The 16,634-nt window shown below is 36.3% G+C and overlaps 1 protein-coding gene across 2 annotated transcripts in view; it reads left to right on the top strand.

Annotated features, from left to right (window-relative positions):
- Positions 1-16,634, top strand: part of LOC138700984 (E3 ubiquitin-protein ligase HECW2-like) — a 334,303-nt gene that overhangs the window by 4,569 nt on the left and 313,100 nt on the right. For both annotated transcript variants that reach the window (XM_069827443.1, XM_069827442.1), the window contains exon 3: positions 7,241-7,825. In XM_069827443.1, the coding sequence (XP_069683544.1) occupies positions 7,241-7,825 (585 nt within the window). The remainder of the gene's footprint in view (positions 1-7,240; positions 7,826-16,634) is intronic.

The following is a 16,634-nucleotide window of genomic DNA, read 5'->3' as shown; positions in this document are numbered from 1 at the left end:
GTAAATGCGTTGTAAAAAATAAAGTGGGGAGTCTACAGGTGTAAGAAAGTCGGAGAATTCGAAAATTCAGAGGATGATGTATATAACATCGAAACTAGTCAGTGAGGTAAAATAACACCACCGTTTAAATATTAACACAGTGAAGTTGTTATTTATTCAATTTAAATAACTTGATAGTTCATCAGTGACTATATAAATCTAAGTATTAAAAGATTTTATTCAAGAATGAGGAAATCATTATTATTTACATACTGTAATTAAATCATGGATCGAAAACTTTCTTCAAACAAATAAACAAATAAAATTAAATCTTAACAATATGATATAATATATACATACACACATAATGTTCTGCCAAATGGCAGGTCCTTCATTACAAACCCAGCATTCTCTAATCTTTCCTATTTTCTGCCTTCTTCTTTGTCTCGGCATATGATCTATATATCTTAATGTCGTCTATCATCTGATATCTTCTTCTGCCCTGAACTCTTCTCCCATTCACCATTCCTTCCAGTTTCTTCTCTGCCAGTGACCCAGCCAATCCCTTTTTCTCTTTCTGATCAGTTTCAGCATCATTCTTTCTCACCCACTCTTTCTAACACAGCTTCATTTCTTATTCTGTCTGTCCGTTTCACACATTCCATCCAAACAGACTTAAATTCCCTCTTAACAATACATTATCAGACTGTATATAAAACGGACTTAAATTTCCTCTTAACACTAAGTTACAATAAAGTACAATAAAAGAGACTTAAATTCCCTCTGAACAAGAAGTAAGTTTTAAATTCCCTCATAAAAATACAATATAGTATTGTATATAAAATAGACTTAAATTTATGACCAGTCTTCAGTTTTGTTCAGTTGTCTGTCCTGTATCATTTTTATAAGTATGGCAGCATAGTTGACAGTGTGCGGTCTTATTTATTTATTTTATTTTGTCCATCGAGAACAATATTCTTTTTTGCAAATCTAGTCTTTCAGGTGAAGCTCCCTGTAAAGCAGATTTGAATAATTTCAAGGGAAAAATTGTTCCGGAGCCGGGTATCGATCCCGGGACCTCTGGTTGAACGTACCAACGTTCTCCCAACTGAGCTACCCGGGAACTCCACCCGACACCGTCTCAACTTTTCCCTTTATATCCACACAACTCTCGTGGGCTGACGAAATGCCAGGGACCCACATCGAGTGCACACAAACTCTGTGTGACTTGGAATCGTGGCTTTCTGTTAACGTACACAGTGACGTATATATTCTTTTTTGTCTATTCCTTTAATGACTGATTGATAAATGAGATTTTCTATCTGATTTCATCTCTGCCTCCCGTGCTTACTGCTCATTCTCATTTACTAATTTGTTCTGAAATGTTGGTTGTATTGCTTGATACATTGCCAACTACTTTAATGCTTGGTGTTTGTGACAACGGGAATGTACGTTTTAAATCAACTGCTAAATTTTGAAATATGTTATAACGGTGTAACATGTCCAATTCTTGGTATGCATTTTTTCATTGTTCTGGGTTAATACACACAGTGGGCCAAAAAAAGGCACAATATTAGAAATGCTATATTTTCGGAAATACATAACATTAATTTATAACGAATACACTGTTGGAAAGAGTAGACTTTAAAGATGAGTAGGATTTTTTATTGTTTTTTTTTGGGGGGGGGGGCTCAATTAAAATCTTATGGAGGTCAATACACAATGATACCAAAAATGTGGTTTTTGAACACATTGTTGGTAAAATTAATAATGATTGTCTTTCAATTAATCAAAATTAAAAATGATGCTCTATGTGAGCGCCATTTGCCCGCACAACCATTTGTAGGCGTCTTCTCCATTGTCCAATAGCACTGGATATCTGTCTTTGATCAAGCCGGTCCCAACATTCAAGAAGGCGTTGTCTTAAGTGTTCGGTATTACGAATTCTTGTTTTGTAGTAAACTGCTTTTTGTAGTTGACTCCATACAAAATAGTCCATAGGATTAAGATCTCGTTTGAAACTCCAGCGGAAACTATCAGAGAATCTGAGAAATGCGATCTTTCACGCAATAATCTCTCAGGAGGGATATCATGTCCGTATCTTGCTAATCAATCGTTGTACACTTGAAACAGACCATTCTCGCTCAGCGTAGTTCCTTACAATTTGATGGGCAGATAAACTATCATATTGGTGCAAATGTTTAGTGAAAATCTTGTCTTCGTTCGTTAAGCGACCCATTATTCATAAAATGAGAACTCATAACGGAAGAAAACAAATGACGATAGCACAACAAACGGCTTGGCCTGCTGAACTCGTAAGACCATAATGCTTAGTTCGGCATAAACGATCGATTTTGCACTGCCTTACAAAAAATAAAAAATAATGTTTAATAAATGGTAAAAAATTAAATATTACAGTACTTTTCCAGTCTACAAGGACTGTGAAATTTGTCTGTGAAATAAACTTTCAAGCGAAATCATTACCTACTGGAATATAATAACCATTTAAATTTGTGCCTTCTTTTTTTTTTTTGTCCCATATATGTTCCTGACATGTCACAAAACACATTTTGTTTAATGCGTAAAATAAAACAACTTGTACACAATTTAAAAAAATTCTGGGACAATGTGCATGGATTTTACGTAACTGAGTTATATAACCGGTCTTTCGACACGAAGACTTTGAAGGGAAGAGGGGGGGGGGAGTGATTAGATGTCTAAAAATCAATGAAAAAAATTATATATTAAAAACGTGAAAACAGCAAGCAGCGACACAAAAAATTAATTATAAAAGCTTTGTATACCCCATGAGTGTTGAATATAAGCTTTATTGTTAAAGGAATACATTTGTAAATAGACTGTAATAAATTAAATACCTGATGTAGTGTCAAGATAGGCAACATGTGCGAAATTATTATTTAAACTTAATACTGATTTGTTAAAAAATGTGATACTGATATATTTTGATACTAGCATAATTTTTAGCAAGTCTTAAACTTTGTTGCCCATTTAAAAAAAATAGCTTATTTTTATTTAAAAGCCACCGGCGTAGCTCAGATGGCTGAGGCGCTTGCCTGTTGACCCGGAGTTTGCTCGGGCATGGGTTCGATCCCCGCTTGGGCTGATTACCTGGTTGAGTTTTTTCCGAAGTTTTTCTCAACCGTAAGGCAAATGTTAGGTAGTCTATGGCGAATCCTCGGCCTCATCTCGCCAAATACCATCTCGCTATCACCAATCCCATCGACGTTAAATAACCTAGTAGTTGATACAGTGTCGTTAAATTACTAAGTAAAAAAATATTTAAAACATGAGTGTATAATGAGTTGTTACATGATGCACTAATGGAAAGATTTCCGAGTTTTTTTTTAGAATTTTCTTCTTTTCTTGCATTTAACGATGTAGATTCTTGATAAGCTGATCAAACATTACGGTTATCGAATATGTAGAAATTATTTGATAACTTTCTGGTTCTTTATTGCATATTCTGCAAATATTATGTATGTTAGGATAGAAGCTGTGTTGTGTGTCTAGTATTTCACAGCTTTTGATAAAAATGAGTAATTTTATTTCACTTAAATGCATATTATATAAGATGACAGGGGATTTAAGAAAATCCAAATGATTCCGTGAAATGCCTATATTGTACACGAACTGAAGTAATAAAACACAATATACACTTTCTTTAACATTGTACGAGTAGTATATTTTATTTTATATTTTATGTATAACGATGAACAGAAAGAACAGCGGGCAGCTCTGAATTTATTAAGTTCTAACGCACGGTTCACATGAGCTACAGAAAATTGCAAATCTGGTAACGATAGTTTAACCTTTGCTTAGTTCCCAGCTGCAGTATTTTATTACCGCAGGAAGATATAGCCTATATCGTGCACAGCAGGAAATTGTCAAATGATATATTGTGTTTAGTAGGGCTGGAATCCCAAATTTTCTTTTTTTGATTTGGCTTGAATAAGGCTCTGTTGAGTAGTCCTTACTTTTTTGTGTGCAGGAAATATTTTATGCATCTTAAAGGGTTAGGTACAGCTTACAGCAGTAAAATTTTTGGAAATATTCAACATTTTTTTTTCCCTCTGTTACTGTATCTTGTACAATAATGAAAATTGGTAAGTATAAAACACTGTCCTTCTCTACGACTCGAAAACTGGAAATCCTGGACTTAAAGACTCGAAAACTCGAAACTGTCGACTACACGACTCGAAAACTCGAAATTCTTGACTCCACGACTCGAAAACTCTAAACTCTTGATTCTACGACTCGAAAATTCGAAACTCTTGATTCTACGACTCGAAAACTCGAAACTCTTGACTTCACGACTCGAAAACTCGAAACTCTTGACTCCACGACTCGAAAACTCGAAATTCTTGACTCCACGACTCGAAAACTCTAAACTCTTGATTCTACGACTCGAAAATTCGAAACTCTTAATTCTACGACTCGAAAACTCGAAACTCTTGACTTCACGACTCGAAAACTCGAAACTCTTGATTCTACGACTCGAAAATTCGAAACTCTTGATTCTACGACTCGAAAATTCGAAACTCTTGATTCTACGACTCGAAAACTCGAAACTCTTCACTCCACGACTCGAAAACTCGAAATTCTTGACTCCACGATTCGAAAACTCTAAACTCTTGATTCTACGACTCGAAAATTCGAAACTCTTGATTCTACGACTCGAAAACTCTAAACTCTTGATTCTACGACTCGAAAATTCGAAACTCTTGATTCTACGACTCGAAAACTCGAAACTCTTGACTTCACGACTCGAAAACTCGAAACTCTTTATTCTACGACTCGAAAACTCGAAACTCTTGACTCCACGACTCGAAAACTCGAAATTCTTGACCCCACGACTCGAAAACTCTAAACTCTTGATTCTACGACTCGAAAATTCGAAACTCTTGACTCCACGACTCGAAAACTCGAAACTCTTGACTCCACGACTCGAAAACTCGAAATTCTTGACTCCACGACTCGAAAACTCTAAACTCTTGATTCTACGACTCGAAAATTCGAAACTCTTGATTCTACGACTCGAAAATTCGAAACTCTTGATTCTACGACTCGAAAACTCGAAACTCTTGACTCCACGACTCGAAAACTCGAAATTCTTGACTCCACGACTCGAAAACTCTAAACTCTTGATTCTACGACTCGAAAACTCTAAACTCTTGATTCTACGACTCGAAAATTCGAAACTCTTGATTCTACGACTCGAAAACTCGAAACTCTTGACTTCACGACTCGAAAACTCGAAACTCTTGATTCTACGACTAGAAAATTCGAAACTCTTGATTCTACGACTCGAAAATTCGAAACTCTTGATTCTACGACTCGAAAACTCGAAACTCTTGACTCCACGACTCGAAAACTCGAAATTCTTGACTCCACGACTCGAAAACTCTAAACTCTTGACTCTTGACTCCACGACTCGAAAACACGAAACTCTTGATTCTACGACTCGAAAATTCGAAACTTTTGACTCCACGAGTCGAAAACTCGAAACTCTTGACTCTACGACTCGAAAACTCTAAATTCACGACTCGAAAACTCGAAACTGTCGACTCCACGACTCGAAAACTCTAAATTCTCGACTGCACGACTCGAAAACTCGAAACTATCGACTCCACGACTCTAAAACTCGAAACTCTTGTCTCCACGACTCGAAAACTCGAAACTCTTGACTCCACGACTCGAGAACTCGAAACTTTCGTCTCCACGACTCGAAAACTCGAAACCCTGGACTTCAAAACTCGAAACTGTCGACTCCACGACTCGAAAACTCGAAACTCTTGACTTCACGACTCGAAAACTCGAAACTCTTGATTCTACGACTCGAAAACTCGAAACTCTTGACTCCACGACTCGAAAACTCGAAATTCTTGACCCCACGACTCGAAAACTCTAAACTCTTGATTCTACGACTCGAAAATTCGAAACTCTTGACTCCACGACTCGAAAACTCGAAACTCTTGACTCCACGACTCGAAAACTCGAAATTCTTGACTCCACGACTCGAAAACTCTAAACTCTTGATTCTACGACTCGAAAATTCGAAACTCTTGATTCTACGACTCGAAAATTCGAAACTCTTGATTCTACGACTCGAAAACTCGAAACTCTTGACTCCACGACTCGAAAACTCGAAATTCTTGACTCCACGACTCGAAAACTCTAAACTCTTGATTCTACGACTCGAAAACTCTAAACTCTTGATTCTACGACTCGAAAATTCGAAACTCTTGATTCTACGACTCGAAAACTCGAAACTCTTGACTTCACGACTCGAAAACTCGAAACTCTTGATTCTACGACTAGAAAATTCGAAACTCTTGATTCTACGACTCGAAAATTCGAAACTCTTGATTCTACGACTCGAAAACTCGAAACTCTTGACTCCACGACTCGAAAACTCGAAATTCTTGACTCCACGACTCGAAAACTCTAAACTCTTGACTCTTGACTCCACGACTCGAAAACACGAAACTCTTGATTCTACGACTCGAAAATTCGAAACTTTTGACTCCACGAGTCGAAAACTCGAAACTCTTGACTCTACGACTCGAAAACTCTAAATTCACGACTCGAAAACTCGAAACTGTCGACTCCACGACTCGAAAACTCTAAATTCTCGACTGCACGACTCGAAAACTCGAAACTATCGACTCCACGACTCTAAAACTCGAAACTCTTGTCTCCACGACTCGAAAACTCGAAACTCTTGACTCCACGACTCGAGAACTCGAAACTTTCGTCTCCACGACTCGAAAACTCGAAACCCTGGACTTCAAAACTCGAAACTGTCGACTCCACGACTCGAAAACTCTAAATTCTCGACTCCACGACTCGAAAACTCGAAACTCTTGACTCTACGACTCGAAAACTCGAAAATTGGAAACTCTTGACTTCACGACTCGAAAACTCGAAATTCTTGACTCCACGACTTGAATTCTTTACTCTATGATTCGGATTTTGACTCAGTTGCTGCGGGTGCGACTCTACTACCCGGCGTGTGACTCGATGATTCGAACTCAAACTCAGGCTTTATAACTCCGACTCAAACTCATAAATCCACGACTCTGACTGAAATTCGTACGCCATGACGCCGACTCAAACTCTGACTCGACGACTCCGAATGTATAGTCCAGTTCTAAACCCCGTCCTCTGAAGCAGAGAGCCGTGCAGCTCTGTGCGCCCAACATTGAGTCGTGCACTAATTTGTCATTTCTTTTTCCCACAGCCAATTCAGACGACAGCAACTTGGACGAAGTTCAGCTGGACGATAATGGGAACAATGGGCCCAATCAAGATGTGGAAGAAACGCAAGAAGACGGGGAGGAAGACGACACTGGGAGCAGCGGGGAGTTCACGAGGACGGGCTCCCGAAGGAGGAGGTCTGTAGGAGGCCGTAACCTTGTCAAGCCTTTGTCCAATATGGACAAGTCGGCGACCGACGAAGATTCCCAAGCGTGTGACGGTGGAGACGAGGGTGCGAGGGGCAGGGGTAGTGACGGGGGTGGAAACATCAACACGGCGGGCGTCGAAATCTGCAGTAATAGCAACCTCAGGAAGGCCCGATATGCGGTGGCAGAACAGTGTCTGAATGGTGATAGCGGGCCGGCGGGTGATGTGTTTGGTGATCAGTGTCGAACTCGTCACAGAGTGCCGATGGAGTGTTTCGGGAGCAACCGACTGTCCGTGGTCAACCGTGGCAGTGGCGGCATCGACGGCGTTCTGCGCCAGGGTCACCAGGAGCGGCTACATCTCAAGTGGCACATCCAGCAACCCGTCAGCCCTCGCGACTGGATTGCCCTCTGCAGCCTCAGTGAGTACCTCATTGTCTATGTAGAGGGTTGGTAATATTGCTTTGGTCTGCGTTGAGAGATGACCCGTGGAATATACTCGTGGATGAACTCGCTTAGGAACAGATGCATTATAGGACCCACCCTAAATATAAAAATATGCTAAGCCACAAAAAAAGTCAACGGAAGTTGCGTTTCGATCAATTAAATGATCGATATATATATATATATATATATATATATATATTGTTTTCATTATGTTGCCAACCAATCAATATTGTTGTAAATTAGTTTGATCATAATCATGGCGGCAATTTCCAATGCTATAGTTAAATTATAAAAAAAAAAAAAATTGGATCAAATTCTCCCTCTTGATTTAAAATGTAGACCTCGAAATGGAAATGATGGAATTCTAAATAAGTTGTAAACTTTTTAGGAGCTTTATCCATGATTAAAAACATGTAGGCTATGTTTATGGTTTTTTTTTATATGAATGTGGTTTACTTAGGAGTGAAATGTTTTGCGAAGCATGCAATCCTGGGATGAGACTGAAGAAATTTAAAAGTAAACGAGATGAACTCGTGGAGATGTCATCGGAAATTACAAGATATTAAATGATAAACACAGGAACGTCGTATCGCAGCTGTGAAATCACTCGAATAAGGAGAAAATGAAACAGAACATCTCCGGTGAAGTCCATGGTAAAATGCCAATTTTTACAACAATCGTTTATGTAATTTTTTGGTCCAGGGAAAATACTAGTAAAAATATATTTTTGTAAAAGACTAGTATTTTCCTTGGACCAAAAATGCAATATAAATGGAGTGAAATTAGTATTTTATAATATATTATAAAGGTGACTAAAATGAACTTAATTTCATTGTTGTATTAATACCAATGTTGTATTGTGTGAAAGTTTAATGTTACTGCGTTTTAAGTTTAGCTTTGATTTGCTTCTTTAATTTTATTTTGAATAAAATTTAATATATTGTATAACAAAGGTGACTAATATGAGTTTAATATCATTATTGTTGGTTTTATTAAATTATACATGTTTATAGTACTATGTATTCAGTATTGTTAAGATGGCATGCTTGATATAATAATCGAAAATATATAATATATATAATCGATACTACGGAATACTCGGGGTGGGTCCTATAATGCATCTGTTCCCTCGCTTACGTAGAAAATATAGTGCATTTATTTTAGTAGGGCCCGCTCGCGGAAGTTCAGTATGTGCGACATTGAACAGCATAACTGCCCACACACGGTTCGCAGAGGGGTCGGTTGCAAATCTAGAACACGCGAGATAAACCATAGGACGAACAGTTTTTTGCAATTTGAAATTGTAAAAAATGCTTACCTTCCCAAAGACGATGTCGAAAGTGTTCCCAATTTGCTGTTGGACAGTCGTTATAGCGTCTAAACACATTTTGATTTAGGTTATTTGCTAGAAGACGTCGTTAGATATAGGCCACTCTTACACTAAACGTGGAGTAATTTAAGCTTATTAATCAAATACGATTCTACTTACCGTTTTTATACGCTCACCTGTATGTAATTTCTATTTTATACATATTTCATTGTTATTTTCCATCCAAAGATCATTAAGAACGATGAATATTTCTCATGTCTCCTATTTTTCTTCAACTAGTGTTTCATTTGTTTTCATAAGTTAACAATGATGCACAATGGGGGCAACATATTAATAAATTATTTCCCTACACAATCCACGCTATATTCACGTTGTTTTGAAATGATTAATCGAAGATGGTTTGTTTATTGTTTATTACACGCACATTTGTATGTAATTTCTATTCTATACGTCTTTTTCTATCCCAAGATCATTAAGAATGGTGAATATTATTCATGCTTGTTTCCTGTATTTCTTAAAATAATGTTATGTGGCATGTTAGTTTTTATGTGTCATTATTTACGTGAAAATGATGCGCCAAAAATAAAAAATAATAATCATTTCGTACTCACTCCACATCCTATATTCACATTAGTTTTTCAGTGATTTATTAGAGAATGTACCGGTATTTAAAAGACTAATTTAGAAACATGTTAAGGCTGGTTCACAATAAACCGGGAACGGAAACGATAACGAGGACGGAAATAATGTTAAACTGTATTTAAATGTGAGCGTTCACAATAGTTAATTGTGAATGCTATCATTTAAAAACCTTTATTTGAACAATATTTCCGTTTTCGTTCCTGTTGTCGTTTCCGTTCCCGGTTTATTGTGAACCAGCCTTTACATAAATCATCCTTGTACCAAAAGAGAATGCTCCACTGGACAAAATTATCGTATTTTGCAGTGGTCGTCAGCACTCGCTGAAATAGGTAACGGGTAAGAAGTGTATCGGAATATGCACCGTCATGCAGAAGGGAGAGGGAGAAAACATGCCCGCCAGCAGCCACGGATGCACGCTAGTAGGCGACGCTAGCCCGAGGGTGCGCTGTGCTGATGACCGCTGATATATTGGATACAATATCAATTTAAGAAGCATATTAAAAGAATTATACTTGCACTAAAATGTAGCCTATGCTACCTGGACAAAAATATCGTATTTTAATAAAATTATTTAAAATACGGTTGCATGTTAAATGAATTATCCTTGAACCAAAAAGGAAGTTGTTTGGCTCAAATGATCGTAGTTTAATTATTTCATTACTTCATAAATATACTCTCAAAATTGTAGTAAGTCATTCCAGGGACACTAAATCATCACTGCGAAAGCTGCTGTAAACTTACCCAGAATATTTTATATATCTTATATATATGAGGTTAGGTTAGATTTAGGTGTGTAGCATTATATGAAATGTTAGGTTAGGTTAGATTAGGTGTGTAGCATTATATGAAATGTTAGGTTAGGTTAGATTAGGTTTGTAGCATTATATGAAATGTTAGGTTAGGTTAGATTAGGTGTGTAGCATTATATATAAGGTTAGGTTAGGTTAGGTCAGATTAGGTGTGTAGCGTTATATGAAAGGTTAGGTTAGATTAGGTGTGTAGCATTATATGAAAGGTTAGGTTAGGTTAGATTAGGTATGTAGCATTATATGAAAGGTTAGGGTAGGTTAGATTAGGTGTGTAGTATTATATGAAAGGTTAGATTAGGTGTTTAGCATTATATGAAAGGTTAGATTAGGTGTGTAGTATTATATGAAATGTTAGATTTAGGTTAGATTAGGTGTGTAGCATTATATGAAATGTTAGGTTAGGTTAGATTAGGTGTGTAGTATTATATGAAATGTTAGGTTAGATTAGACTAGGTGTTTAGCATTATATGAAAGGTTAGGTTAAGTTAGGTTAGGTTAGATTAGGTGTGTAGCATTATATGAAATGTTAGGTTAGGTTAGATTAGGTGTGTAGCATTATATGAAAGGTTAGGTTAGGTTAGATTAGGTGTGTAGCATTATATGAAATGTTAGGTTAGATTAGGTGTGTAGCATTATATGAAATGTTAGGTTAGGTTAGATTAGGTGTGTAGCATTATATGAAATGTTAGGTTAGGTAAGATTAGGTGTGTAGTATTATATGAAATGTTAGGTTATGTTAGATTAGGTGTGTAGCATTATATGAAATGTTAGGTTAGGTTAGATTAGGTGTGTAGCATTATATGAAAGGTTAGGTTAGGTTAGATTAGGTGTGTAGCATTATATGAAGGGTTAGGTTAGATTAGGTGTGTAGCATTATATGAAAGGTTAGTTTAGGTTAGATTAGGTGTATAGCATTATATGAAAGGTTAGGTTAGGTTAGATGTGGAGTATTATATGAAAGGTTAGGTTACGTTAGATTAGGTGTGTAGCATTATATGAAAGATTAGGTTAGGTTAGATGTAGAGTATTATATGAAAGGTTAGGTTAGGTTAGGTTAGATTAGGTGTGTAGCATTATATGAAAGGTTAGGTTAGATTAGGTGTGTAGCATTATATGAAAGGTTAGATTAGGTTAGATGTGGAGTATTATATGAAAGATTAGGTTAGGTTAGATTAGATGTGTAGCATTATATGAAATGTTATGTTAAGTTAGATTAGATGTGTAGTATTATATGGGGTTAGGTTAGATTAGGTGTGTAGCATTATATGAAAGATTAGATTAGGTTAGATGTAGAGTATTATATGAAAGGTTAGGTTAGGTTAGGTTAGATTAGGTGTGTAGCATTATATGAAAGGTTAGGTTAGATTAGGTGTGTAGCATTATATGAAAGGTTAGGTTAGGTTAGATGTGGAGTATTATATGAAAGATTAGGTTAGGTTAGATTAGATGTGTAGCATTATATGAAATGTTATGTTAAGTTAGATTAGATGTGTAGTATTATATGGGGTTAGGTTAGATTAACTGTGTGACATTATATGAGACGTTAGGTTAGGTTAGATTAGGTGTGTAGTATTAGATTATGTTATGTTAGTTTAGATTAGGTTAGGTTAGATTAGGTGGGTAGTATTATATTAGGTTATGTTAGTTTAGATTAGGTTTGTGGTATTATATGAGAGGTTGGAAATGCTCCTTCTTTCGGCCGAACACAGGCATCGAGTACTTGACGAAATATGGCTGCCTTCTTCATTCATGGACGAGAATTTTGGTAAAAAAAGTAAGGTATGGTACATGTGTTGTGCGGGTTGGGTGGACTTTCACAACTACTTTCTACTACTACTAGTATAATTCAAAGGCATTTTCAGGGTTGTTTTTTTTAATTCCATATAGTGCCCGAAACATATGTAACCTCATATCAGATGTCACCAGCACGGGTATGTATACAATTCAGTAAAATTTATTTATTCTATATCCAACGTGACTGACGTTGTTGTCTTCATTACAATTCTTTAAATCATAGCCAACTGTACATAATATTTAGTTGAACTAAGCATGGACAACAGTTGGCTTTGAATCAGTAACAAATGAGCCAAATATTTAATTTTAATTAAAATTATTTTCACAGAAATATTACTTTCATATTAGTAGTTGAAAAAATATTGTATGCAACACGAGACTTAATAGATTTTATTCACTCGTGGAAATTTTCTCTTACCTCAGGAGATAAACTTTCCACTCATGAATAAAATCTTACTTGAGTCTCTTGTCACATAAATTACAATTAAATATACAGTATTGCAACCCCACGGATTATAAATTCTCCCAAGAATGTTATGTTTATATGTTTACTTCCCTTGTGTATAGGCATAGATTCGTTCATTTGTTCATTTTATCGGGCACGACGTAAGAATTTCCATGACAACCAAGTCTAATTTCCGTTCAACAAAATGTAACGTCAAAACAATTGACTTTAGAAATAAATAATGCAAAATGTAAACTAAAACAAATGTAATAAACTTTTAGAATTAAAAAAAAAATTCTCTTAACCTGTTAAGAAATAAAATAGGTGTTAATGCAATTCGATGTATTTTTAATCCTTTAAACGTTTTCCTTATACGGATTGTATTTGCGATCTCTATGATCTCTATGTAGGTAGCCTATACTGCTCCCTCTTTTTAGTAGAATGCGTTTGAGTGTGAAGAAAACAGAAAACAGTACAACGTGGTCTGTTGTGACGAGAATCTAAGCCCCCGCATACTGGTAAGGCATCATGTCACAGACACGTTCATGTCTGAGTATTTCTCACAAAGTAAATATTATTCAACGCTTGAAAACGGCATAAATGTTAAGGATATTACTGGAAAATTTAAGGTAATAATTATTTATTTACCGCATTTTTACACAGTTTTACTTGCTTACTTTTTACTTACTTACTTACTTACTTATTTCTTTACTTATTTAATTACCGATACTTATTTATTCATTGTCATTTATTTATTCATTATTATTTCATAAATTTAATTTTTCTAGGAAATAAAACTGATTTGTATTAACGTTGTAACAGATTAACTATTTTAAAATGAATTAAGAATTCTTAAATATTCATTCTCATATGATCGATTTTTCACTGTCCATAATACCGTATTCCTTGAATTTGGTGCTCTACCTAAACCTGATGCTTTCCGATTGCAGGGTAAGTGCTCCGAGCATTATATCTAAGTAGATTTTTTTTTTATTTTATTGGGTTATTTTACGACGCTGTATCAACATCTAGGTTATTTAGCGTCTGAATGAAATGAAGGTGGTAATGCCGGTGAAATGAGTCCGGGGTCCAGCACCGAAAGTTACCCAGCATTTGCTCTTATTGGGTTGAGGGAAAACCCCGGAAAAAACCTCAACCAGGTAACTTGCCCCGATCGGGATTCGAACCCGGGCCACCTGGTTTCACGGCCAGACGCGCTGACCGTTACTCCACAGGTGTGGACATCTAAGTAGATAAGCATTGGCTTTCTTCTATATCGACGGAGCATTGTATAGCGAATTATGTTATTCAGTGACAAAAAACCGTGTAATGAGAAAGTTAGTGTCATATTCGCAACTCTTCCCCACCTCCCACTCGTTTTAGTGAGGAAAGATAAATGTTCAAGTTTCTTCTTCTTCTTCTTCTTGTTCTTCTTCTTCTTCCCTTCAAGTATTAGGCCGAATGGCCTGTTACGATCTCACAGTTGAGTTTTCAATCCAGAGCTTCTTTGGACGACCGAGAGATCTCTTCCCGTTTGGACGATAGTGGAGCATGACTTTTGGGATTCTATCTCGACGCATGCGATGCAGATGATTTACCCAGTTGTTCTGATAATGTTTTACGTGATTAATTACAGGTTCTAGTTGTAATTCTTCCATTACATCTTCATTGCGTTTGTGATCCCATTTCGTATATCCCGCTGTTTATCTCATAAATTTCATTTCATTAGCCGTTATTCTGCTTTCGTCTTTCTTCCTCAATGTCCATGCCTCACTGCCGTAACAAAGTACAGGTCTGGCCAAGGTCTTGTATAGGCGAATTCGAGTATGCCTTTGTACTAGGGAAGGTTTCATAATGGTGTTAATTATTCCCATTGTTTTGGTGTATTTAGAAATTTTCTGTGAAATGTCTACTTCATCGAAAAAAGATAATGTGTATCCGAGGTATGTAAAATAATTTATCCTTTCTAATATTTTTGAATCTAAACATATTTAGCTAGGCGCAGGGTATTTTCCGCAGAAGGCCATAATTTTAGTTTTTTTCTTTATTGATTTTCATATCATATTTAATTCCAATTTTGTTAAAATTAAAAATTGAACGTTGTAATTCATCTTCTGAGGATGCCACCAGAGCTAAATCGTCTGCAAAAAGTAATGAATGTAGTTGTAAATGTCTATTGAGTTGTATATATCCATGAGGCAATTGTTTCCATTCTCTAATTATTTGATTCATATATATATATAATAAATAGCAACGGTAAAAGGCCGCAGCTTTGTCTTACTCCTGTATGAATTTCTGTCCAATGCGATAATTTATTGTCACACCTTATAGATATTGTATATGTTTGCTATAAGTTGTTGTGGAACATGGTCTGTGGCTAATACATTTAATAATTTATTTCTGTTCACCCTATCAAATGCTTTTTCCAAATCAATGAAAGCAATATGTGTTTCTAAGTTGAATTCCCGGTGTTTCTCCATCAATAATTTTAATGTAAAATATCCATCGCAACATGATCTTCCCTTTCGGAAGCCATTTTGTTCTTCTCCGAAAAGTGTTTCATAATGTTTATACAATTTGTTCTTGATTAAGATTTTATATCCTGTATTTAATAGACTGATCCCTCTGTAATTGTCATACGATTTTATGTTCAAGTTTTTGAATACATATTACGAGATTATACGATACTTCCATCAAAAGGACCCACTTTAAGCGGAAAATAGCGTCCATTCGTGTTGTCCACTCTTCGTCGTATCTCCCGTTAGAAAGTTTCAAATAGAAGTTAAGCAATATTATGCTCGTGCTCGCGCAAAAGCCCAACCTTATCCCTACGCGCTCTATTGAAAGAATTGAACTGCGCCGGCTCCACCTTCCGTGATTGAAGCAGGTCCCACCTGCTGTCATCGCCCCTCTGGTTGTATTTCAGGTAAGTTACCAACAAATTCGGAAATTGGCTGGAGCTGTTATAGCTTTATTGCCCCCCCAGTATTTTGGGGTATTAGCCATAATTCCGTGCAGGTGTGGAGCTGGGAAGGCCGTAAAAGCCTCATTACACCGCGCAATAAATTCAGGAGCTCGTCGACGGCGGAAATGAGTTCTGTGGTTGGTTTCCGGTCTTTTAAGACGAGGATTCTTTTGTCCAAGAAAGGTGGAACACAGAGAGGGAATACTTTTGTGACTACAGTCCTATCCGGTAGAAATGACATCAGAAGCCGCTTATATCCCCGGAAATGAGTTTTTTAATATATTGTTGTCCACTAGAAAGACCATAAACCCACATTTTTCTTCGCCGAATCCCATTTTTATTATAGCGTACCATTTCTTGTCCCCATGTTACTGTCTAATGTAATGAAATCATTGATTGGAAGAAAGAATTTCCGTGTAGGCTTGTTTTGAGAAACCTTGAACAACAAAACTTTTGAAAAGTACTGCTTCTATAGTCCGGGTCAGCTTACTTCATACCCTAAGGGTGAAACCTAAACATTTCCCTCCCCCCCCCCCCCCAGTACTACATATGCTAATCGCAGCGTTTCTCAAACTTTTTTGAAGTGGGGACCGCTTTTTTAAGTCATAACAGTTCCACGGACCACCTTATTCTTCTTGCCTTCGAAAGCAAATTTATCATTTTTGTAGTATATTTTAATATCAATATACTTACATTTTAAAATAGAATCAATTAATTAAAATTAATTAAATTAAATTAAATTAATTTTGTATTAGTATTAACTAATTAAGCTAATGTTAGTAGAAGAAAATTCATTTTT

This window comes from Periplaneta americana, chromosome 6 (genome assembly GCF_040183065.1).
Source record: "Periplaneta americana isolate PAMFEO1 chromosome 6, P.americana_PAMFEO1_priV1, whole genome shotgun sequence".
Classification (NCBI taxonomy): domain Eukaryota; kingdom Metazoa; phylum Arthropoda; class Insecta; order Blattodea; family Blattidae; genus Periplaneta; species Periplaneta americana.
The sequence above is the reverse complement of the archived record's forward strand: the minus strand, read 5'-3'. Positions and strand labels throughout refer to the sequence as shown.